The 25,906-nt window shown below is 37.4% G+C and overlaps 1 protein-coding gene across 14 annotated transcripts in view; it reads left to right on the forward strand.

The window, feature by feature from the left end:
* Nucleotides 1–25,906, forward strand: part of RRAGB (Ras related GTP binding B) — a 65,479-nt gene that overhangs the window by 12,279 nt on the left and 27,294 nt on the right. For 10 of the 14 annotated variants that reach the window (XR_014239522.1, XM_082376665.1, XM_082376672.1 and 7 more), the window contains 2 exons: nucleotides 3,188–3,271; nucleotides 5,203–5,269. Coding sequence is in view for 13 of the 14 variants with exons in the window: in XM_082376665.1 (XP_082232791.1) it covers nucleotides 3,188–3,271; nucleotides 5,203–5,269 (151 nt within the window). In the remaining variant the exon portion in view is untranslated. The remainder of the gene's footprint in view (nucleotides 1–3,187; nucleotides 3,272–5,202; nucleotides 5,270–25,906) is intronic. The other 4 variants (XM_082376671.1, XM_082376673.1, XM_082376667.1 and 1 more) reach the window with 1 other exon arrangement.

Raw genomic sequence — 25,906 nt, forward strand, 5'->3', positions numbered from 1 at the left:
GACTTGTTAGAATATGTCTATATTTTTTTAGTGATGAGACTTAAATGAAGATGTGGTCTAATCAGAGCAGAGTAGGACTGTTACATCTCTTGTTCTATAGGCATCACACTACTGTTAGCACAGTCTAGCCCTTACTTTCCTGTGGAGCAGCCTTCATCATACTGAGTCATACTAAAAAAAAAAAATCCTTTTCACATATATTTTTATTAAAACAACATATCCTCCTTCTGATTCTTGTGAAGTTAATATTTTGAACCTAAGAATAAATGCTTATCTCTGTTAAATTATTCAGTTTTGATTGTTTTAGCCCATGAAAGGTTAACTTAAGTCCAGAACAAGTTACTATCTCACTGGGCCTCAGTTTCCTTATCCATAGAAAAGGGGTTGGATCCTATTTTCATTTTAGCTACTTATTCTCTCATCTGATATGTTAGCTATCCTTCCTAGCTTTGTGCAGTTTGTACACTTGATAAGCATCTCATCTAGTTTTCATCTAAGTCATTTATCAAAAATTTTGGTCAGGACAGGGTCCTATGGCCTGTTGTGCCTCAAGAGACTTCCTTCTAGAAAGTACCTGTCCAAACTTCTCCCTGTTTTGATTTGCTGTATTTTAATTTGTTTCTATTTTTCCAAGTTTAATATCTAGACCTAGTAATCACATGGTTTCAGTAGATCAGAGGAAGCTAATGTTTATTGTATGGTGTTTTATTTACTTTAGTTCTCATATTAACTTCATTTTAATAGGTGAAGAAAATATGACTTAGAAGTTAAGGTCACGCAACTCATAAGTGTTAGAGCTAGAATGTCAATCTGTGCTCCTGCTTTATTCATTGTTCTACAGCCACAATTCCTGGCAGACTTCTTTCTGTTTATGTTTTAAATTCTGCACATTTCATTGATGTACTTTTTTCTAGTCCAATTAATATTTTTGTTTTTAGCTAATCAGCAGAGTTGATTGACTACCTAAGTCTGGTGAATAGTCTTAAAACCCAAATTTCAGAGCTAGTCAAGCTATTTAATAGTTTTGAAATAATCTAGCAGATTCGTTAAAAAGTTATGAACAGAATGTTGCAAATTATATGAACCCTGTACATGAAGCAGGCCATTTATTTTAACAAGTGTTTTTCTGGAGCTTCCTGTGGATGGGACAGGGCTCTTGACCTTAAGAATATCTCAAGTGAGACCTGTATCGATAATACTTTGTTAGTAAGTACTGTATTTCTTAAAGGTGATAAAAGTATACTTCAAAATATTATGTTGGCCTGATGCTTTAGTGTGTCACTAGCTAGTTTGTCATTGCTGAAGAAAGGTCTTGGTTCTACTTGCTAAACTTATAGACTAATTAAAAATACATATAGTGTATTGATTTTTACTTACTATTCCTTTTTGTGAAGTTGCTGATTTTCTTTAAAAGTAGTGAAAGAGTACTTATTCTAAAGTATTATATCACCTTGAATGTTTTAGTGTTTCTCTAGTTTGTCATTGCTGAAAAAAGTCCAGGTTCATTTTGTTAAACTTAGAGTGTACTGTGTTTTGAAATTTGAAGTAAGGATACAGAATGGTGGTATTTATTTATCAGGGGGCTGTTAAAATGTGTTTGTTGGAATAGTGAACTTGTCAATAAAAATGTGATTATGAAGTATCTTAGTCTCAAACACTGTTGACGGCTCCAAGATTTCCTGCCTTCTCAAAATTCTCTGATCCCTTGGCTTTTATTTAATGCTTTATTACCCTGGTTTTATTCCTTTATCTTTAACCATCCCTTCCTTTTAAAAAAATGAATATTTTCTTCTTTCTGCCCCATAAGTGTATGTGATTTCCCAAAGCTCTGTTCTTGGTTCTTTTCAGTTGCTGTTATGATAGCAGGACAGAAAGATTAGGAGAGCCAGAGGGCCCTATAGGAGACCTGAGACTAAAGAGGGAGGCAGAAAGTGGGGGTTAGATCATAAAATGCCCTATAAGCCAAGTCAGGTAGTTTAAACTGAGGGTAGAGGGCAACCCTTAGAGAGTTTCAAACAGAAAAGTAATATGATCAGATTTCAGTATTTTTAATTTTCAATTTTAATTGGAAAAGTAATACTTGTGAAAAATTCAAACATTGCAGAAGTGCAGAAAGTCTACTCTGTCCCTCATTCTCAGGCCTACTTCCTAGGGACAACCACCATTAGTAATTTGAGGTTATCCTTTTGGCCTTATGTTTTCTGGGTATATACAGTCATACATAGACAGAGACATGTTATTTTTTTTTCTTTTTAAAGAAGAATGAAATAAAATCTGCACTGTGGAGAGATCATTATACCTGTAATATAGAGGATAGACTGGAGGGAGGCAAGGGAAGAAACAGATTGACAGATTAGGGAACTGTTTTTAGTAGACCAGGTAAGAGATGATAGGGGCTTAACTTGGGTTAGGGTGGTAATAGTGGGTATGGTGAGAAGCAAATGGATTTGGGATATTTAAAAGGTAGAGTCAATATGACTTGCTGGTAGGTTTGGGGGGAATGGTGGGGGAAAGAGTGGACTCAAGGATGAAACTTAGTGTTTGGCTTAGGCGACTGGTTAAATTCACTGAGTTAAGGAGGACTGAAAGAGGAATAGATTTTGTGGGAAGAATGGGCAGATGATGAGTTATATTTGGATACACTGAGTTTGGGATACTTGTGGTTTATGCAAGTAAAGATGTCCAGTATATGATTCAGAAAGGGAAGAGAGAAATCTGTATTATAGATACATGTTTATGGATTATCAGTATCCAAATGGTAAATAAGATGATATGAATTGATTAGCTTGCCTGGGGGAAAGAATACATAGAGAGAAGAGTAAGTGGCCAAAGATGGAATCCTGAAGAACTCCAGCATTTAAGGGACAGAAAGAAGAATAGGAGCCTGTGAAAGAGGACCTGCCAGAGAGGTTATAGGTATGCTCTCAGAGGCCAGGAGAAGAGAATTTTTTGAGAAGAGAGTAGTCAACAGTGTCATGCTGCAGAAAGTAAGACAAGGACTAAAAAGGTCCATTGGATTTGGTAATGGGGCCATTGGTCACTTGATGAGAACAATTTCTATGACATGGGAGTAGAAACCAGATTTCTATCCCATGTGCTCCATATCTAAACAGTCGCTGAATCCTGTCACTTCTTTTATTATTGTCTTTCCCTTTCTCAGTAGCACTTCTTTCCATTTTTTTTTTAGTACTAGACCGTTTACATAGTCTTCAAATTAATAGCAGTTTGAGCACCTACTCTCTCGTAGACTCTGTTGGAAATACAAAGACATGTAAGATATGATTCCTTTTCCAAGGAGGGGGAAGTAAAGGGGAGAAGGGAAGTAGTTTGAGCACCTACTACGTGCCAGGCACTTGATGTATGATAACTCCTGTAATCCTCACAGTAATATGAGGTCAATAGTATGCCTCCCACCTTTTTTTTAACAGAAGAGGAAACTAATACTCAGAGGTTAAGTGACTTACCCAAGGTCACACAGAGAGGTAGAGCTGGTATTTGAACTAAGAACTGTTTGACTCCAATGCCCATGTTTTTTTTAAGTAATGCTTTGCTGCTTATGATCTAGTTAATGAGAAGACAAAATTGCACAAAAGTTAGATAGCAGTCAATTTAAGCAACAGCTTCAAGGTAGTCATAGAAGAAACACCACTGTGTGATGTTTAACTGTTACATAAATTGTAAAGATGATAATTGCTGGACTTTGAGAAATTTCCAGGATAAGAATTTTCATTATTGTTCCTTGTGATTTTTAGTGCCTGGCAGAGAGTAGATGCTTAATAAATGTTTAAATGAATTCAGAGGGAGTGATGATGATAAGTGGGGGTGGCCAGGTAGGGATTTTAGAGGAGGTGGGATTTAAGCTGGGTCGTAGAAGATGAATCTAACTTTGGAAGAAAGGTGGGGAGGACTTTCTAGGCAGATGGACAGAGTAGGCAAAGTAAAGGGTGGGGAGGGAATTGTAAGGCAGAGGTCGCAAACAGGCAGCCTGTATGCTGGATAAGGCCTGTAGATGTGTTTTGTTTGGCCTGTGTAATGTTTTAGAAAAATTGGAATTAGTTATCAATATGTAAAATTTCCATAAAAAATCTGGATTTTCTACTACTATTGAAAAATTTAAAGATCTGGTAATCCTGAGCCCACGTTCCTGCATGGCAAATGAGCTAGAGCTGTGTAACTGCTACCCACTCCATCGTCCCCTTGGGTGGATATTTACTCTCCATACATGATCAACTTCACTCTTGTACGTTTACCGGCCTGGCTCCTATTAGCAAGTTTGCGACCCCTGATGTAAGGTATGTTGGAGGTTGGGGTGGTAGAGGGGTTTAGGAGGACTATGAATAAACCAAATTGGACTGGAGCAAAAGGCTTCATTAATGGGAATCATTGGGGAACATAAAGGTAGATTGGAAGCCAAATTCTGAAGGACCTTGAATGCCCCTCGTGTAGGTATGGAGGAGCCATTGAAAGTTTTTTGAATGGGGAGTGACATGTTCAAAGTAGTGTTAAGAAGATGAATCTGGCAGTAGCCTATAGGATGAAGTAAAGTGAGTAAGGCTTCCTGGTGGGAGGTAATTATGGAGCTACTGTAGTTGTATAGGCTTGAGAAGGTAAGGGCCTTCCTTAATGTTAGTAGCAGGTTGTAAAACAAAGAGTGGAATTGAGAGAGATTACAAAGGAATAGCAATGACTTGAATGTGGACAGAGGAGTCAAAAATGACCCCTTCAAAATGGGAAAATGGTAGGGTCATTAACCAAAATAAGGAAATCAATAGAGGGAGCGAGTTTGGTTATGTTTTATGTTTGTTTTGTATTTGGTTTTTGTTGTCTTTTTTTAATTTTTAAAGTTTAAAATTTTTTGTGGAGGGTGTTGATGGGTCAGAAAAGAGCTATTAAATGGTATATGTCTCTGTCTTACATGTTGAAATTTTAACAGTATTATAATTGGAGATTGTTTCTGCTCTAAGCACTAAAACAACTAAAAAGTAAAACGACTTACGTGAGAGCCAGTTCTGTAGCTCAGGGTAGTTTAGGTGCCCGCCTTGCCACTAAACCACACTACTAAGCTGAAAATCACCTTCTTGTTGTAGCTTTGAGCATTTCACTCCACTTTGGTCCTTCTAAATTCCATGGGTTAGCACGTTGCTTATTTTGAATTTCATCTCGCATGCTACAATTACTAGATTTGTCATGTTTGTCTTCCAGTTGATGTAGAACATTCTCATGTTCGATTTCTGGGAAACCTGGTATTGAACCTGTGGGACTGTGGTGGGTAAGTACCATCTGCTTAATTCTTCATGAGGCCAATGTCAATAATCATGGCATCTAGTATAATCAGCACAGAGAATACATTAAAGTAACTATCATTTGTAATAGCTACATTAGTTAGAAATTACTTCAGAATTGGCACTTGATTAAATAAAGATCTCTGACTTTCATGTCATTGTGAAAATGCCCTCTGTATGTGACATGTTTAAGCAGCACTCACACAAGCCGTATCTAGGTATCTGTAGTATGGGATCAAACATTCTTCTCTTTTTCTGATGAAGAAATTAGGTTTCTATCTCAGGTGGCCTAACACCAGTCCTGAGCTCTTAACCATCACACCATACCGCCTCATTCTTTGTTATTTCAATAATTATCTCCAGGCAGTCTAAGCACTGTTGATTGGACCTCAGTTCTCCAGCTGAGTTTCCCACTGTTGGAGGAATAGGAGACAGTTTTTCCTCTCATGTCCAAGACACTTCCAGAATATCCTATCATAAATACACATTCACTGTGCATATGGTGCTCCCTTGCATCTCTGTACTGAAGCAACATGTAGCAACATGTAGTGCACAGTGGTTAGGAGCCTAAGCTATGGAGTTAGATTGGGGTTTGTATCTCAGCTCTGTTAGCTGTGTTATCTTGGATAGATCATTTAAACTCTCTGAGCTACAGTTTCTTTATCTGTACAATAGGATTCATGATCGTACCAACTCGTATGATTGTTTTGATGATTAAGATTATATACATGTATATATATGTGTGTGTATATATATTATATATACATAATATATATATATATATATATCTCAAGAGTACCTACAAAATAAATAAATGTTATAATTAGCTCAGTGTCTCCCAGCTCCTAGTATAGAGCCAGCCATGGAGTAGGTACTCAATGAATATTTGTTGAAAGAGTAACAAATAAGAAAATGACTTCCTTATTGCTAGCAGATGGATAACACCCTAGTAGCTTTCTCCATGTAAATCCTTCCTCAGTATCATTGCTTCCAATTCTGTAATCTGTGTCAAGAGATTAGTTCAAGTCCTTTGCTTTTAGGCACTAACATGTTATTGTCATTTTTACAGATAAGGCACAGCTACTTAATAGCAAAGTGTAGGACTAGAAGCTAGGTTCGTGATTTTTTTTTAAAGAAACTGCTGTTTATTGAGAGCATGCTGTATGCCAGGTTTCATGCTAGATTCTTTCCTGTAGGAAAGAAAATCTATAGATTTTCAGGATAGCCTCCAGAAATGTAGAAAATTAAATTCACCAGAAACCCCCACCCCAGTTTACTGATTATTCTTGTTTTCTAGAAATCTATTAAACATTCATTCAGCAAACATCTATTGATCACCTACCATTTACCACACAGTGAGCAAAGCATTGAAAGTTACACCATAGTAGATTAACATTCACAGTATTTGGTGGCTATGACAAAAACCTTCAAAGTAAATATAATCTTTTTTCTTTCCTTTATTTATTTAATTGTTTTATTTTGTCTATTTTTTAAGATTTAATTTTTGTTGAGGTAACATTGGTTTAAACATAAGTTTCATGTGTACAACATTACATTTCTACTTCTGTATACCCTACAGCATGCTCACAACCAAAAATTTAGTTTCTATCCATCCATCAGCATACAGTTGACCCCCTTTACCCTTTCTGCCCTCCCCGCTGCCCCTTTCCCTCTGGTAACCACTACTCTGTTCTCTGTATATATGGGCTTGTTTTTGTTTTATTTGGTTTATTTATTGTTTGTTTGTTTTTTATATGATGGGTGAGATCGTATGGTATTTGTCTTTGTCCATCTGACTTATTTCACTTAGCATAATACCCTCAAGATCCATCCGTGTTGTTGCAAATGGCAAGTTTTCATTTTTTTTATGGCTGAGTAGTAGTACATTGTATATAGATACCACATCTTTTTTTTTTTTCCTACTACTTTACTTCTTTAGAGCAGTTTTGGATTCACAGCAAAATTGAACAAAAAGTATAGATATTTCCCATTACCCCCTGTCTCCACACGTGCATAGCCTCCCCCATTATTAACATTCCCCATCAGAGTGATACATTTGTTACAAGTGATGGACCTACATTGACACATCATTATCACCCAAAGTCCATAGTTTACATTAGGGTTCATTCTTGGTATTGCACATTCTATGTGTTTGGACAAATATATAATGACATAAATCCACCATCATAGTATCATAGAGTAGTTTCACTGCCCTAAAAATCATATGTGCTCTGCCTATTCATCCCTCCCTCCACCCTAACTCCTGGCAACCATTAATCTTCTTACCATCTCCATAGTTTTAACTTTTTCAGAATGTCATAAAGTTGGAATCACACAGTGTGTAGCCTTTTCACATTGGCTTCTTTTTTTTTTTCCTTTTTTTTCTTTTTGGCTGCACCATGCAGCATGTGGGATCTTGGCTCTCTGACCAGGGATCGAACCCGTGCCCCCTGCATTGGAAGCACGGAGGCTTAACCACTGGACCACCAGGGAAATCCCCATATTGGCTTCTTTCACTTACTAATGTGCATTTTTTTAACATGTTTATTGGAATATAATTGCTTTACAATGGTGTGTCAGTTTCTGCTTTATAACACAGTGAATCAGTTATACATGTACATATGTCCCCATATCTCTTGCCTCTTGAATCCCTCCCTCCCACCCTCCCTATCCCACCCCTCTAGGTGGTCACAGAGACCGAGCTCATCTCCCTGTGCTATGCGGTTGCTTCCCACTAGCTATCTATTTTACGTTTGGTACTGTATATATATCCATGCCACTCTTTCACTTTGTCCCAGCTTACCCTTTCCTCTCCCCGTATCCTCAAGTCCATTCTCTAGTAGGTCTGCGTCTTTATTCCTGTCTTGCCCCTGGGTTCTTCATGACGATTTTTTTCTTCTTAGATTCCATATATATGTGTTAGCATACAGTATTTGTTTTTCTCTTTCTGAATACTTCACTCTGTATGACAGAATCCAGGTCAATCCACCTCACTACAAATAATTTCGTTTCTTTTTATGGCTGAGTAATATTCCATTGTATATATGTGCCACATCTTCTTTATCCATTCATCTGTCGATGGACGCTTAGGTTGCTTCCATGTCCTGGCTATTGTAAATAGAGCTTCAGTGAACATTTTGGTACATGACTCTTTTGAATTATGGTTTTCTCAGGGTATATGCCCAGTAGTGAGATTGCTGGGTCGTATGGTAGTTCTATTTTTAGTTTTATAAGTAACCTTCATACTGTTCTCCATAGTGGCTGTACCAATTTACACTCGCACCAACAGTGCAAGAGGGTTCCCTTTTCTCCACACCCTCTCCAGCATTTATTGTTTCTAGATTTTTTGATAATGGCCATTCTGACTGGTGTAAGATGATATCTCATTGTAGTTTTGATTTGCATTTCTCTAATGATTAATGATGTTGAGCATTCTTTCATGTGTTTGTTGGCAATCTGTATATCTTCTTTGGAGAAATGTCTATTTAGGTCTTCTGTCCATTTTTGGATTGGGTTGTTTAATTTTTGATATTGAGGTGTATGAGCTGCTTGTAAATTTTGGAGATTAATCTTTTGTCAGTTGCTTCATTTGCAAATATTTTCTCCCATTCTGAGGGTTGTCTTTTCATCTTGTTTATGGTTTCTGTTGCTGTGCAAAAGCTTTTAAGTTTCATTAGGTCCCATTTCTTTATTTTTGTTTTTATTTCCATTTCTCTAGGAGGTGGGTCAAAAGCATCTTGATGTGATTTATATCATAGATTGTTCTGCCTGTGTTTTCCTCTAAGAGTTTGATAGTGTGTGGCCTTACATTTAGGTCTTTAATCCATTTTGAGTTTATTTTTGTGTATGGTGTTAGGGAGTGTTCTAATTTCATACTTTTACATGTACCTGTCCAATTTTCATAGCACCACTTATTGAAGAGGCTGTCTTTTCTCCACTGTATATTCTTGCCTCCTTTATCAAAGATAAGGTGACCATATGTGCGTGGGTTTATCTCTGGGCTTTCTATCCTGTTCCATTGATCTATATTTCTGTTTTTGTGCCAGTACCATACTGCATTGATTACTGTAGCTTTGTAGTATAGTCTGAAGTCTGGGAGCCTGATTCCTCCAGCTCTGTTTTTCTTTCCCAAGATTGCTTTGGCTATTCGGGGTCTTTTGTGTTTCCATATAAATTGTGAAATTCTTTGTTGTAGTTCTGTGAAAATTGCCACTAGTAGCTTGATACGGATTGCATGGAATCTGTAGATTGCTTTGGGTAGTATAGTCATTTTCACAATGTTGATTCTTCCAATCCAAGAACATGGTATATCTCTCCATCTATTTGTATCATCTTTAATTTCTTTCATCAGTGTCTTATAATTTTTTGCATACCAGACTTTTGCCTCCTTAGGTAGGTTTATTCCTAGATAATTTTTGTTGCAATGGTAAGTGGGAGTGTTTTCTTAATTTCACTTTCATATTTTTCATCATTAGTGTATAGGAATGCAAGAGATTTCTGTGCATTAATTTTGTATCCTGCTACTTTACCAAATTCATTGATTAGCTCTAGTAGTTTTCTGGTAGCAGTTTTAGGATTCTCTATGTATAATATCATGCCATCTGCAAACAGTGACAGCTTTACTTCTTCTTTTCCAATTTGGATTCCTTTTATTTCTTTTTCTTCTCTGATTGCTGTGGCTAAAACTTCCAAAACTATGTTGAATAATAGTGGTGAGAGTGGGCAACCTTGTCTTGTTCCTGATCTTAGTGGAAATGGTTTCAGTTTTTCACCATTGAGGACGATGTTGGCTGTGGGTTTGTCATATATGGCCTTTATTATGTTGAGGAAAGATCCCTCTATGCCTACTTTCTGGATGGTTTTTATCATAAATGGGTGTTCAATTTTGTCGAAAGCTTTCTCTGCCTCTATTGAGATGATCATATGGTTTTTCTCCTTCAATTTGTTAATATGGTGTATCACATTTATTGATTTGCATATATTGAAGAATCCTTGCATTCCTGGGATAAACCCCACTTGATCATGGTGTATGATCCTTTTAATGTGCTTTTGGATTCTGTTTGCCAGTATTTTGTTGAGGATTTTTGCATCTATGTTCATCAGTGATATTGGCCTGTAGTATTCCTTTTTTTGTGACATCTTTGTCTGGTTTTGGTATCAGAGTGATGGTGGCCTCGTAGAATGAGTTTGGGAGTGTTCCTCCATCTGCGGTATTTTGGAAGAGTTTGAGAAGGATAGGTTTTAGCTCTTCTCTAAATGTTTGATAGAATGCGCCTGTGAAGCCATCTAGTTCTGGGCTTTTGTTTGTTGGAAGATTTTTAATCACAGTTTCAATTTCAGTGCTTGTGATTGGTCTGTTCATTTTTTCTGTTTCTTCCTGGTTCAGTCTCGGAAGGTTTTGCATTTCTAAGAATTTGTCCATTTCTTCCAGGTAATCCATTTTATTGGCATATAGTTGCTTGCAGTAATCTCTCATGATCCTTTGTATTTCTGCAGTGTCAGTTGTTACTTCTCCTTTTTCATTTTTAATTCTGTTGGTATGAGTCTTCTCCCATCTTTTCCTTGATAAGTCTGGCTAATGGTTTATCAATTTTATCTTCTCAAAGAAACAGCTTTTAGTTTTATTGATCTTTGCTATTATTTCCTTCATTTCTTTTTCAATTATTTCTGAGCAGATCTTTATGATTTCTTTCCTTCTGCTAAGTTTGGGGGTTTTTGTTCTTCTTTCTCTAATTGCTTTAGCTGTAAGGTCAGGTTGTTTATTTGAGATGTTTCTTGTTTCTTAAGGTAGGATTGTATTGCTATAAACTTACCTCTTAGAACTGCTTCTGCTGCATCCCATAGGTTTTGGGTCATCGTGTTTTCACTGTCATTTGTTTCTGGGTATTTTTTGATTTCCTGTTTGGTTTTTTTAGTGATCTCTTCGTTATGAAGTACTGTACTGTTTAGTCTCCATGTGTTTGTATTTTTTACAGATTTTTTCCTGTAATTGATATGTAGTCTCATAGCGTTGTGGTTGGAAAAGATACTTGATACGATTTCAACTTTCATAAATTTACTAGGGTTTGATTTGTGACACAAGATATGATCTATCCTGGGGAATGTTCCATGAGCACTTCAGAAGAATGTGTATTCTGTTGTTTTGGGTGGAATGTCCTATAAATATCAATTAACTCCATCTTGTTTAATGTATCATGTAAAGCTTGTGTTTCCTTATTTATTTTCATTTTGGATGATCTGTCCATTGGTGAAAGTGGGGTGTTAAAAGTCCCCTACTATGATTGTATTACTGTCGATTTCCCCTTTTATGGCTTTTCATAGTTGCCTTATGTATTGAGGTGTTCCTATGTTGGGTGCATAAATATTTATAATTGTTATATCTTCTTCTTCGATTGATCCCTTGATCATTATGTAGTGTCTTTCTTTGTCTCTTGTAATAGTCTTTGTTTTAAAGTCTTTTTTTTTTGATATGGGAATTGCTACTCCAGCTTTCTTTTGATGTCCATTTGCATGGAATATCATTTTCCATCTCCCCACTTTCAGTCTGTATGTGTCCCTATGTCTGACGTGGGTCTCTTGTAGACAGCATATATACGGGTCTTGTTTTGGTATCCATTCAGCCAGTCTATGTCTTTTGGTTGGAGCATTTAATTCATTTACATTTAAGGTAATTATCAATTTGTATGTCCCTATTACCATTTTCTTAAATGTTTTGGGTTTGTTATTGTAGTTCTTTTCCTTCTCTTGTGTTTCTTGCCTAGAGAAGCTCCTTTAGCATTTGTTGTAAACCTGGTTTGGTGGTGCTGGATTCTCTTAGCTTTTGCTTGTCTGTAAAGCTTTTAATTTCTCCATCAAATATGAATGAGATCCTTGCTGGGTAGAGTAATCTTGGTTGTAGGTTTTTCTCCTTCATCACTTTAAATGTGTCCTGCCACTCCCTTCTGGCTTGGAGAGTTTCTGCTAAAAGATCAGCTGTTAACCTTATGGGGATTCCTTTGTGTGCTACTTGTTGTTTTTCCCTTGTGGCTTTTATGGTGTTAGGGTCTAGTTTCATTCTTTTACATGTAGCTGTCCAGTTTTCCTAGCACCACTTATTGAAGAGACTGTCTTTCTCCATTGTGTATCCTTGCCTCCTTTGTCATAGATTAGTTGACCATAGGTGCATGGGTTTATCTATGGCCTTTCTATCTTGTTCCATTTATCTATGTTTCTGTTTTTGTGCCAGTACCATATTGTCTTGATTACTTGTAGCTTTGTAGTATAGTCTGAAGTCAGGGACTCTGATTCTTCCACCTCTGTTTTTTTCCCTCAAGACTGCTTTGGCTATTCGGGGTCTTTTGTGTCTCCATAGAAATTTTAAGATTTTTTGTTCTAGTTCTGAAAAAAATGCCGTTGGTAATTTGATAGGGATTGCATTGAATCTGTAGCTTGCTTTGAGTAGTATAGTCACTTTCACAATATTGATTCTTCTAATCCAAGAACATGGTATGTCTCTCCATCTGTTGGTATCATCTCTAATTTCTTTCATCAGTGTCTATAGTTTTCTGCATACAGGTCTTTTTTCTCCCTAGGTGGGTTTATTCCTATGTATTTTATTCTTTTTGTTGCAATGGTAAATGGGAGTGTTTTCTTAATTTCACTTTCAGACTTTTCATCATTACTGTATAGGAATGCAAGAGATTTCTGTGCATTAATTTTGTATCCTGCAACTTTACCAGATTCATTGATTACCTCTAGTAGTTTTCTGGTGACATCTTCAGGATTCTCTGTGTATCGTATCATGTCATCTGCAAACAGTGACAGTTTTACTTCTTCTTTTCCAATTTGTATTCCTTTTATTTCTTTTTCTTCTTTAATTGCCATGGCTAGGACTTCCAAAACTATGTTGAATAATAGTGGTGAGAGTGGACATACTTGTCTTATTCCTCATCTTAGAGGAAATGCTTTCAGTTTTTCACTATTGAGAATGATGTTGGCTGTGGGTTTGTCGTATATGGCCTTTATTACGTTGAGGTAGGTTCCCTCTATGTCCACTTTCTGGAGAGTTTTTATCATAAATGGGTGTTGAATTTTGTCAAAAGCTTTTTCTGCATCTATTGAGATGATTATATGGTTTTTCTTCTGCAATTTGTTAATATGGTGTATCACATTGATTGATTTGCATATAGTGAAGAATCCTTGCTCCCTGGGATAAATCCCAGTTGATCATGGTGTATGATCCTTTTAATATGTTGTTGGATTCTATTTGCTAGTATTTCATTGAGGATTTTTGCATCTATATTCATCACTGATATTGGTCTGTAATTTTCATTTTTTGTAGTATCTTTGTCTGGTTTTGGTATCAGGGTGATGGTGGCCTCATAGAATGAGTTTGGGAGTGTTCCTTCCACCACAAATTTTTGGAAGTGTTTGAGAAGGATAGGTGTTAGCTCTTCTCTAAATGTTTGATAGAATTCACCTTTGAAGCCATCTGATCCTGGAGTTTTGTTTGTTGGAAGATTTTTAATCACAGTTTCAATTTCATTACTTGTGATTGGTTTGTTCATATTTACTATTTTTTCCTGGTTCAGTCTTGGAAGGTTATACCTTTCTAAGAATTTTTCCATTTCTTCCAGGTTGTCCATTTTATTTGCATAGGGTTGCTTTTAGTAGTCTCAGGATGCTTTGTATTTCTGCGGTGTCTGTTGTAACTTCTCCTTTTTCATTTCTAATTTTATTGATTTATGTCCTCTCCCTCTTTTTCTTGATACGTCTGGCTAATGGTTTATCAATTTTGTTTATCTTCTTGAGGAACCAGCTTTTAGTTTTATTGATTCTTGCTATTGTTTTCTTTGTTTCTATTTCATTTATTTCTGCTCTGATATTCATGATTTCTTTTCTTCTGCTAACTTTGGGTTTTGTTAGTTCTTCTTTCTCTAGTTCCTTTAGGTGTAAGGTTAGATTTTTTATTTGAGATTTTTCTTGTTTTTTGAGGTAGGCTTGTATAGCCATAAACTTCCCTCTTAGAACTGCTTTTGCTATATCCCATAGGTTTTGGATCATCGTGTTTTCATTGTCATTTGTCTTTAGGTATTTTTTGATTGCCCCTTTGATATCTTCAGTGATCTCTTGGTTATTTAGTAACGTATTGTTTAGCCTCCATGTGTTTGTGTTTTTTATGTTTTTTTCCCCTGTAATTAATTTCTAATCTCATAGCGTTGTGGTCAGAAAAGATGCTTGATATGATTTCAATTTTCTTAAATTTACTGTGGCTTGATTTGTAACCCAAATTGTGATCTGTCCTGGAGAATGTTCCGTGCGCACTTGAGAAGAAATTGTATTCTGCTGCTTCTGGATGGAATGTCCTATAAATATCAATTAAGTCTATCTGGTCTATTGTGTCATTTAAAGCTTCTCTTTCCTTATTTATTTTCATTTTGGATGATCTGTCCTTTGGTGTAAGTGAGGTGTTAAAGTCCCCCACTGTTATTGTGTTACTGTCGATTTCCTCTTTTATATCTGTTAGCAGTTGCCTTATGTATTGATGTGCTCCTATGTTGGGTGCATATATATTTATAATTGTTATATCTTCTTCTTGGATTGATCCCTTCCTTGTTCATTATGTAGTGTCCTTCCTTGTCTCTTGTAACATTCTTTATTTTAAAGTCTATTTTATCTGATATGAGTATTGCTACTCCAGCTTTCTTTTGATGTCGATTTGCATGGAATATCTTTTTCCATCTCCTCTCTTTCGGTCTGTATGTGTTCCTAGGTCTGAAGTGGGTCTCTTGTAGACAGCATATATACGGGTCTTATTTTGGTATCCATTCAGCCAGTCTATGTCTTTTGGTCGGAGCATTTAATCCATTTACATTTAAGGTAATTATCGATATGTATGTTCCTATTACCATTTTCTTAATTGTTTTGGGTTTGTTATTGTAGGTCTTTTCCTTCTCTTGTGTTTCTTGCCTAGAGAAGTTGCTTTAGCATTTGTTGTAAAGCTGGTTTGATGTTGCTGAATTCTGTTAACTTTTGCTTGTCTGTAAAGGTTTTAATTTCTCCGTCAAATCTGAATGAGATCCTTGCTGGGTAGAGTAATCGTGGTTGTAGGATTTTCCCCTTCATCAATTTAAATATATCCTGCTGCTCCCTTCTGCCTTGGAGAGTTTCTGCTGAAAGATCAGCTGTTAACCTTTTGGGGATTCCCTTATGTGCTATTTGTTGTTTTTCCCTTGCTGATTTTAATATGTTTTCTTTATATTTAATTTTTGACAGTTTGATTAATATGTGTCTTGGCGTGTTTCTCCTTGGGTTTATCCTGTATGGGACTCTCTGTGCTTCCAGGACTTGATTAACTATTTCCTTTCCCATATTAGGGAAGTTTTCAACTATAATCTCTTCAAATATTTTCTCCGTCCCTTTCTTTTTCTCTTCTTCTGGGACCCCTATAATTCGAATGTTGGTACGTTTAATGGTGTTCCAGAAGTCTCTGAGACTGTCCTCAATTCTTTTCATTCTTTTTTCTTTATTCTGCTCTGCAGTAGTTATTTCCACTATTTTATCTTCCAGGTCACTTATCCATTCTTCTGCCTCAGTGATTCTGCTATTGATTCCTTCTAGAGAATTTTTAATTTCATTTATTTTGTTGTTCATCACTGTTTGTTTGCTCTTTAGTTCTTCTAGGTCCTTTTTACACGTTTCTTTTATTTTCTCCTTTCTATTTCCAAGATTTTGGATCATCTTTACTATCATTATTCTGAATTCTTTTTCAGGTAGACTGTCTATTTCCTCTTCATTTGTTCAGTCTGGTGGGTTTTTGCCTTGCTCCTTCATCTGCTGTGTGTTTCTCTGTCTTCTCATTTTGCTTAACTTACTTTGTTTGGGGTCTCCTTTTCATAGGCTGCAGGTTCGTAATTCCCGTTGTTTTTGGTGTCTGTCCCCAGTGGCTAAGGTTGGTTCAGTGAGTTGTGTAGGCTTCCTGGTGGAGGGGACTAGTGCCTGTGTTCTGGTGGATGAGGCTGGATCTTGTCTTTCTGGTGGGCAGGTCCACGTCTGGTGGTGTGTTTTGGGGTGTCTGTGTCCTTATTATTATTTTAGGCAGCCTCTCTGCTAATGGATGGGGTTGTGTTCCTGTCTTTCTAGTTGTTTGGCATAGGGTGTCCAGCACTGTAGCTTGCTGGTCGTTGAGTGGAGCTGGGTCTTGGCGTTGAGATGGAGATCTCTGGAGATTTTTGCTCTTTGATATTATGTGGAGCTGGGAGGTCTCTTGTGTACCAGTGTCCTGAACTTGGCTCTCCCACCTCAGAGGCACAGCCCTGACACCTGGCTGGAGCACCAAGAGCCTGTCATCCACACGGCTCAGAATAAAAGGGATAAAAAGAAGAAAGAAAGATAGAAGAAGATAAAATAAAGTAAAATAAAACAAAATAAAATAAAGTTATTAAAATAAAAGTAAAAAATTATTATTAAGAAAAATTTTTTGAAAAGTAATAAAAAAAATCAGACAGAATCATAGGAGAAATGGTAAAAGCCAATCTCTACAGACAAAATCACATGCAGAAGCATACACATACACACTCACAAAAAGAGAATAAGGGAAAAAAATATATACATAGTTGATCCCAGAGTCCACCTCCTCAATTTGGGGTGATTCGTTGTCTATTCAGGTATTCCACAGATGCAGTGTACATCACGTTGATGTGCAGATTTAATCTGCTGCTCCTGAGGCTGCTGGGAATAATTTCCCTTTCTCTTCTTTGTTCGCACAGCTCCCAGGGTTCAGCTTTGGCTTTAGATCTGCCTCTGCCTGTAGGTCGCCTGAGGGCCTCTGTTCTTCGCTCAGACAGGACGGGGTTAAAGGAGCAGCTGATTCGGGGGCTCTGGCTCACTGAGGCTGGGGGGAGTGATGGGTACGGAGTGCTGGTCGAGCCTGCGGCAGCAGAGGCCACCATGACGTTGCACCAGCCTAAGGCACGCCGTGTGTTCTCCCGGGGTAGTTGTCCCTGCATCACGGGACCCTGGCAGTGGTGGGCTGCACAGGCTCCCGGGAGGGGAGGTGTGGATAGTGACCTGTGCTTTCACACAGGCTTCTTGGTGGCTGCAGCAGCAGCGTTAGCGTCCCATGCCCTTTTCTGGGGTCCGCGCTGATAGCCGCGGCTCCCGCCCATCTCAGGAGCTCCTTTAAGCAGCGCTCTTAATCCCCTCTCACACACCAGGAAACAAAGAGCCAAGAAAATGTCTCTTCCCTCTTCGGCAGCTCCAGACTTTTTCCTGGACTCTCTCCTGGCTAGCTGTGGCACACTAGCCCCTTCAGGCTGTGTTCATGCAGCCAACCCGAGTCTTCTCCCTGGGATCCGACCTCTGAAGCCCAGGCCTCAGCTCCCAGCCCCCTCCCATCTCGGCGGGTGAGCAGACAAGCGTCTCAGGCTGGTGAGTGCTGCTCGGCACCGATCCTCTGTGCGGGAATCTCTCCGCTTTGCCCTCCGCACCCCTGTTGATGCGCTCTCCTCTGTGGCTCTGAAGCTTCCTCCCTCCGCCACCCACAGTCTCCGCCCACAAAGGGGCTTCCTAGTGTGTGGAAACCTTTCCTCTTTCACAGCTCCCTCCCACTGGTGCAGGTCCCGTCCCTATTTTTTGTCTCTGTTTTTTCTTTTTTCTTTTGCCCCACCCAGGTACGTGGGGAGTTTCTTGCCTTTTGGGAGGTCTGAGGTCTTCTGCCAGCGTTCAGTAGGTGTTCTGTAGGAGTTGTTCCACATGTAGATGTATTTCTGATGTATTTGTGGGGAGGAAGGTGATCTCCGCATCTTACTCTTCCGCCATCTTGAAGCTCCTCCTCCCATACCATATCTTTTTCATCCGTTCATCTTTTGATGGGACTTAGGTGGTTTCCATATCTTGGCTCTTATAAATAATGCCACAGTGAACATAGGGGTGCATGTATCTTTTCAAATTAGTGTTTTCATATTCTTTGGGTAAATACCCGGAAGTGGGATAGTTGGATCATATGGTAGTTATATTCTTGATGTATTTTTACATTTTATTTATATATTTATGTATTTATTTTGGGCTTTGTTGCTGCACACGGGCTTTCTCTAGTTGCATCGAGTGGGGGCTACTCTTCTTTGCCATGCGCAGACTTCTCGTTCCTGTAGCTTCTCTTGTTGCGGAGCACGGGCTCTAGGCGCGCGGGCTTCAGTAGTTGTGGCTCACAGGCTCTAGAGCGCAGGCTCAGTAGTTGTGGCACACGAGCTTAGTTGCTCCATGACATGTGGGATCTTCCTGTACCAGGGATCAAACCTATGTCTCCTCCATTAGCAGGCAGATTCCTCGCCACTGCACCAACAGGGAAGTCCATATTTTTTATTTTTGAGGACTCTCCATATTTCTTCCATAGTCGTTGCACCAATTTACATTCCCACAAACAGCATATGAAGGTTCCCCTTTCTACACTTGTTATTTCTACACTTGTTATTTCTTGCCTTTTTGATAATAGGCAATCTAAGGGGCGTAAGTCAGTATATTATTGTGGTTTAGATTTACATTTCCATACTAATCAGTGATATTGAACATTTTTTCATGTGCCTGTTGGCCATCTGTATATCTTTGGAAAAATGTCTATTCAGCTGCTCTTCCCATTTTTTTTTTAACTCATCTTTTTTTTTATTTATTTATTTTTAGCTGTGTTGGGTCTTCGTTTCTGTCCGAGGGCTTTCTCTAGTTGCGGCAAGCGGGGGCCACTCTTCATTGTGGTGTGCAGGCCTCTCACTATCGCGGCCTCTGTTTTTGCGGAGCACAGGCTCCAGACACACAGGCTCAGTAGTTGTGGCTCACGGGTCTAGTTGCTCTGTGGCATGTGGGATCTTTCCAGACCAGGGCTCGAACCCGTGTCCCCTGCATTGGCAGGCAGATTCTCAACCACTGCACCACCAGGGAAGCCCCTCTTCCCATTTTTTAATATGGTTGCTTGTTTTGTTTTTGATGAGTTTGTATGAATTCTTTATGTATTTTGGATATTAACTGCTTATCAGATATATGATTTTCAAATATCTTTTTCCATTCAGTAGGTTGCCTTTTTGTTCTGTTGATGGTTTCTTTTGCTATGCAGAAGCTTTTTAGTTTGATGTAGTCCCATTTGTTTATTTTTGCTTTTGTTTCCTTTGTCTGAGGAGACATATCTAGAAAGACATTGCTAAGACTGATGTCAAAGAGAGTACTGCCTATGTTTTCTTCTCGGAGTTTTATGGTTTCAAATCTTGTGTTGAAGTCCTTAAACCATTTTCAGTTATTTTTTCTGTATGGTGTGAGATATTGGTCTAGTTTCACGTTTTTGCATGTCACTCTTCATTTTCTCCAACACCATTTATTGAAGAGACTATTCTTTCTCCACTGTGTATTCTTGCTCCTTTGTTGTAAATTAATTGTCCATATATGCATGGGTTTATTTCTAGGCTCTCAGTTCTACTCCTTGCTCTGTGTGGTTTTTCTGCCAATACCATGCAGTTTTGATTACTGTGGCTTTGTAGTATATTTTGAAGTCAGGGAGTGATGTACCTCCAGCTTTGTTCTTTTTTTCAGGGTTGCTTTGGCTATTTGGGATCTTCTATGGTTCCATACAAATTTCAAATTTTAGGATTATTTGATCTATTTCTGTGAAAAATGTTAGAATTTTGATAGGTATTGCATTCAGTTTTTATGTTGATTTGGCTATTTGGGATCTTCTATGGTTCCATACAAATTTCAAATTTTAGGATTATTTGATCTATTTCCGTGAAAAATGTTAGAATTTTGATAGGTATTGCATTCAGTTTTTATGTTGCTTTGGGTAATAGAGACAGTTTAACGATACTAATTCTTCTAATCCAAGAACAGAGAATATCTTCCCATTCATTTGTTTCTTCAATTCCTTTCATCATTGATTTATAGATTTCAGTGTACAGTTCTTTTTTACTTCCTTGGTTAAATTTATTCCTAGGTATTTTATTCTTTTTGTCACAATTATAAATGGTATTGTTCACTTAATCTCTCTTTCTACTAGCTCATTATTGGTGTATAGAAACACAACAGATTTTTGTATATTGATTTCATATCCTGCGAATTTAATGTCTTTGTTTCTTATTTCTAATAGTTTTTTTTGGTGGAGACTTCAGGATTTTCTATATATAAAATTATGTCATCTACAAATAGTAACAGTTTTACTTCTTTCTTTCCAATTTGGATGTCTTTTATTTCCTTTTCTTGCCTAATTGCTCTGGCTAGGACTTCCAATACTATGTTGAATAAAAGTGGCTAGGGTGGGCATTCTTGTCTTGTTCCTGATTTTAGAGGAATAGCTTTCAGTTTTTCACCATTGAGTATGATGTTAGCTCTGGGTTTTTCATATATGGCCTTTATTATGTTGAGGTACATTCCTTTTATACCTACTTTATTGAGAGTTTTATCATAAATGTGTGTTGAATCTTGTCAAATGCTTTTTCTGCAGTTACTCAGATAATCATATGATTTTTATACTTTATTTTGTTAATGTGGTATATCACACGGATTGATTTGCAGGTGTTGAACCATCCTTGTATAACTGGAGTAAATCCCACCTGATCATGGTGCATGATCCTTTTAATGCATTGTATTTGGTTTCCTATTATTTTATTGAGGATTTTTGCATCTATGTGCATCAGAGATACTGGCTTGTAATTTTCTTTTTGTGTGTGTTGGCTTTGTCTGGTTTTGGTATCATGGTAATGTTGGCCTCATAAAATGAGTTAGGAAATGTTCCCTTCTCTTCAGTCTTTTGGAGTAGTTTGGGAAGGATAGGTATTAAATCTTCTGTGAATGTTTGGTAGAATTCATCTGTGAAGCCATGTGGTCCTGGACTTTTGTTTTTTGGTAGCTTTTTGATTACTGTTTCAATCTCTGTACTAGTGATCAGTCTATTCAAACTATTTCTTCATGGTTCTGTCATAGAAGGTTGTATGATTCTAAGAATTTGTCCATTTCTTCTAGGTTGTCCAATTTGTTGGAATATAGCTGTTCATAGTATTCTCTTATAATCCTTTGTATTTCTGTGGTATCTTTTGTTATTCTCCTCTTTTGTTTCTGATTTTTTAATCAGGATTTTCTCTCTTTTCTTCTTTGTGAGTCTAGCTAAAGGTTTGTCAGTTTTTTTAATCCTTCAAAAGAACCCACTGTTAATTTCATTGACCTTTTCTCTTGTCCTTTTAGTCTCTATTTCATTTATATCTGCTCTGATCTTTGTTATTTACTTTCTTCTACTGATCTTGGGCTTTGTTCTTCTTTTTCTAGTTCCTTTAGGTATAAAGTTATTTATTTGAGATTTTTCTTGTTTCTTGAGCTAGGCCTATATTACTATAAACTTCCCTATTTGTGCCACTTTGCTGGATCACATAGATTTTGGTATGTCATATTTTCATTTGCCTTCAGGTAGTTTTCGATTTCTCCTTTGATTTCTTCATTGACCCAATATTGTTCAGTAACATGTTGTTCAGTCTCCACATATTTGTTATTCTTCCAGCTTTATTCTTGTAGTTGATTTTAGTTTCATACCATTGTCAGAAAAGATGCTTGATATGATTTCAGTCTTCTTAAATTTATTGAGCCTTGTTTTGTGTTACAACATATGGTCTATCTCTCAGAAAGTTCCATGTGCAGAAGAATTTGTATTCTGCTGCATTTGGATGGAATGTTCTGTACAAATCTATCAAATCCATCTGGTCCGATATTTCATTTAAGGCCAGTGTTTCCTTCATTTAAGGCCATCTGTCTGGATGATCTATCCATTGATGTAAGGGGGGTATCGGTGTTAAAGTTCCCTACTGTTACCATATTGCTGTCAATTTGTTTTCTTACTTCTGTTAATAATTGCTTTATATATTTTCGTGCTCCCATATTAATCACTGTTATGTCATTTTTACCTCTTACTACCCTTTTTCGGCTTGAAGTCCATTTTGTGTGATATGAGTATGGCTACACCCACTTTCTTTTCACTGACATTTGCTTAGACTATCATCTTCTGTCTGTTTACTTTTAGCCTATAGAGCTGAGGTGAATCTCATGGAGGCAGCACAGAGTTGAGTATTGTTTTATAACCTCTCCAGCTTACTCTGTGTCTTTTGATTGGTGAATTCAGTTCATTTACATTTTGGGTGATTACTGATGGATGAGTACTTAGTACTGCCATTTTATCTTCTGATTTCTGCTTCATCTATATTATCATTGTTTCTTTTTTTTAACAACTTTATTGGAGTATAATTGCTTTATAATGTTGTGTTAGTTTCTGCTGTACAACATTTGGTAGTGTATATATGTCAGTGCTACTCTCTCACTTCGTTCCAGCTTACCCATCACCCTCCCCATGTCCTCAAGTCCATTCTCTACGTCTGCGTCTTTATTCCTGTCCTGCCCCTAGGTTCATAAGAACAATTTTATTTTAAGATCCTATATATATGTGTTAGCATACGGTATTTGTTTTTCTCTTTCTGACTTCACTCTGTATGACAGACTGTAGGTCCATCCGGCTCACTAAAAATAACTCAATTTCGTTTCTTTTTATGGCTGAGTAATATTCCATTGTATATATATGCCACATCTACTCTATCCGTTAATCTGTTGATGGACACTTAGGTTGCTTCCATGTCCTGGTTATTGTAAATAGAGCACCAAAGAACATTGTGGTGCATGACTCTTTTTGAATTACAGTTTTCTCAGGGTTTATGCCCAGTAGTAGTATTGCTGGGTAGTATGATAGTTCTATTTTTAGTTTTTTAAGGAACATCCATACTGTTCTCCAGAGTGGCTGTATCTATTTACATTCCCACCAACAGTGCAAGAGGGTTCCCTTTCCTCCACACACTTTCCAGCATTTATTGTTGTAGATTTTTTGATGATGGCCATTCTGACTGGTGTGAGGTGATACCTCATTGTAGATTTGATTTGCATTTCTCTAATGATTAGTGATGTTGAGCATCCTTTCATGTGTTTGTTGGCAATCTGTATATCTTCTTTGGAGAAATGTCTATTTAGGTCTTCTGCCCATTTTTGGATTGGGTTGCTTCTTTTTTTGATATGGAGCTGCATGAGCTGCTTGTAAATTTTGGAGATTAAACCTTTGTCAGTTGCTTCATTTGCAAGTATTTTCTCCCATTCTGACTGTTGTCTTTTTGTCTCGTTTATGGTTTCCTTTCCTGTTCAAAAGCTTTTAAGTTTCATTAGGTCACATTTGTTTATTTTTCTTTTCATTTCCATTTGTCTAGAAGGTGGGTCAAAAAGGATCTTGTTGGCTATTGTAAATAGTGCTGCAGTAAACATTGTGGTACATGTCTCTTTCTGAATTATGGTTTTCTCAGGGTATATGCCCAGTAGTGGTATTGCTGGGTCATATGGTAGTTCTATTTTTAGCTTTTTAAGGAACCTCCATACTGTTCTCCATAGTGGCTGTGTTAATTTACATTCCCACCACCAGTGCAAGAGGATTCCCTTTTCTCCACACCCTCTCCAGCATTTATTGTTTGTATATTTTTTGATGTTGGCCATTCTGACTGATATGACGTGATACCTCATTGTGGTTTTGATTTGCATTTCTCTAATGATTAGTGATGTAGAGCATCCTTCCATGTGTATTTTGAAAATCTGTATATCTTCTTTGGAGAAATGTCTATTTAGGTCTTCTGCCTATTTTTGCATTAGGTTGTTTGTTTTTTCAATATTGAGCTGCATGAGCTACTTCTATATCTTGGAGATTAAACCTTGGTCAGCTGCTTCGTTTGCAAATATTTTCTCCCATTTGGAGGATTGTCTTTTCGTCTTGTGTATAGTTTGCTTTGATGTGCAAAAGCTTTTAAGTTTCATTAGGTCTCATTTGTTTATTTCTGTTTTTACTTCCACTTCTCTAGGAGGTGGGTCAAAAAGGATCTTGCTGTGTTTTATACCATAGAGTATTCTGCCTATGTTTTCCTCTAAGAGTTTTATAGTGTCTGGCCTTACATTTAGGTCTTTAATCCATTTTGAGTCTACTTTTGTGTTCGGTGTTAGGAAGTGTTCTAATTTCATTCTTTTACATGTAGCTGTCCAGTTTTCGCAGCACCATGTATTGAAGAGACTGTTTTCTCCATTGTATGTTCGTGACTCCCTTATCAAGGATAAGGTGACCATATGTGTGTGGGTTTATCTCTGGGCTTTCTATCCTGTTCCATTGATCAGTATTTCTGTTTTTGTGCCGGTACCATACTGTCTTGATTACTGTAGCTTTGTAGTATAGTCTGAAGTCAGGGAGCCTGATTCCTCCAGCTCCATTTTTCTTTCTCAAGAGTGCTTTGGCTATTCAGGGTCTTTTGTGTTTCCATACAAATTGTGAAATTTTTTGTTCTAGCTCTGTGAGAGATGCCATTGGTAGTTTGATAGAGATTGCATTGAATTGTAGATTGCTTTAGGTAGTTAAGTCATTTTAATAGAGTTGATTATTCCAATCCAAGAACATGGTATATCTCTCCATCTTTTTGCATCGTCTTTAATTTCTTTCATCATTGTCTTATATTTTTTTGCGTACAGGTCTTTTGTCTCCTTAGATAGGTTTATTCCTAGGTATTTTATTCTTTTTGTTGCAGTGGTAAATGGGAGTGTTTTTGTAATTTCTCTTTAAGATTTTTCGTCCTTAGTGTATAGGAATGCCAGAGATTTCAGTGCATTAATTTTGCATCCTGCAACTTGGCCAAATTCATTGATGAGCTCCAGTAGTTTTCTGGTAGCATCTTTAAGATTCTCTATGTATAGTATCATGCCATCTGCAAACAGTGGCAGTTTTTCTTTTTCTTTTCTGATTTGGATTCCTTTTATTTCCTTTTCTTCTGTGACTGCCATGGCTAAAACTTCCAAAACAATGTTGAATAATAGTGGTGCAGGTGGGCAACCTTGTCTTGCTGCTGACCTTAGAGGAAATGGTTTCAGTTCTTCACCATTGAGAACGATGTTGGCTGTGTGTTTGTCATGTATGGCCTTTATTATGTTGAGGTAAGTTCCCTCTATGCCTGCTTTCTGGAGAGCTTTTATAATAAATGGGTGTTGAATTTTGTTGAAAGCTTTTTCTGCATCTATTGAGATTATCATATGGTTTTTCTCCTTCAGTTTGTTAATATGGTGTATCACATTGATTGACTTGCATATATTGAAGAATCCTTGCATTCCTGGGATAAACCCCACTTGATTATGGTGTATGATGCTTTTAATGTGCTGTTGGATTCTTTTTGCCACTATTTTGTTGAGAATTTTTGCATCGATGTTCATCGGTGATATTGGCCTGTAGATTTCTTTTGTTGTGACATCTTTGTCTGGTTTTGGTATCAGGGTGATGGTGGCCTCGTAGAATGAGTTTGGGAGTATTCCTCCCTCTGCTATATTTTGGAAGAGTTTGAGAAGGATAGGTGTTATCTCTTCTCTAAATGTTTGATAGAATTCACCTGTGAAGCCATCTGGTCCTGGACTTTTGTTTGTTGGAAGATTTTTAATCACAGTTTCAATTTCAGTGCTTGTGATTGGTCTGTTCATATTTTCTATTTCTTCCTGGTTCCATCTTGAAAGGTTGTGCTTTTCTAAGAATTTGTCCATTTCTTCCAGGTTGTCCATTTTATTGGCATATAGTT

This window comes from Balaenoptera borealis (genome assembly GCF_965194805.1).
Source record: "Balaenoptera borealis genome assembly, chromosome: X".
Taxonomy (NCBI): domain Eukaryota; kingdom Metazoa; phylum Chordata; class Mammalia; order Artiodactyla; family Balaenopteridae; genus Balaenoptera; species Balaenoptera borealis.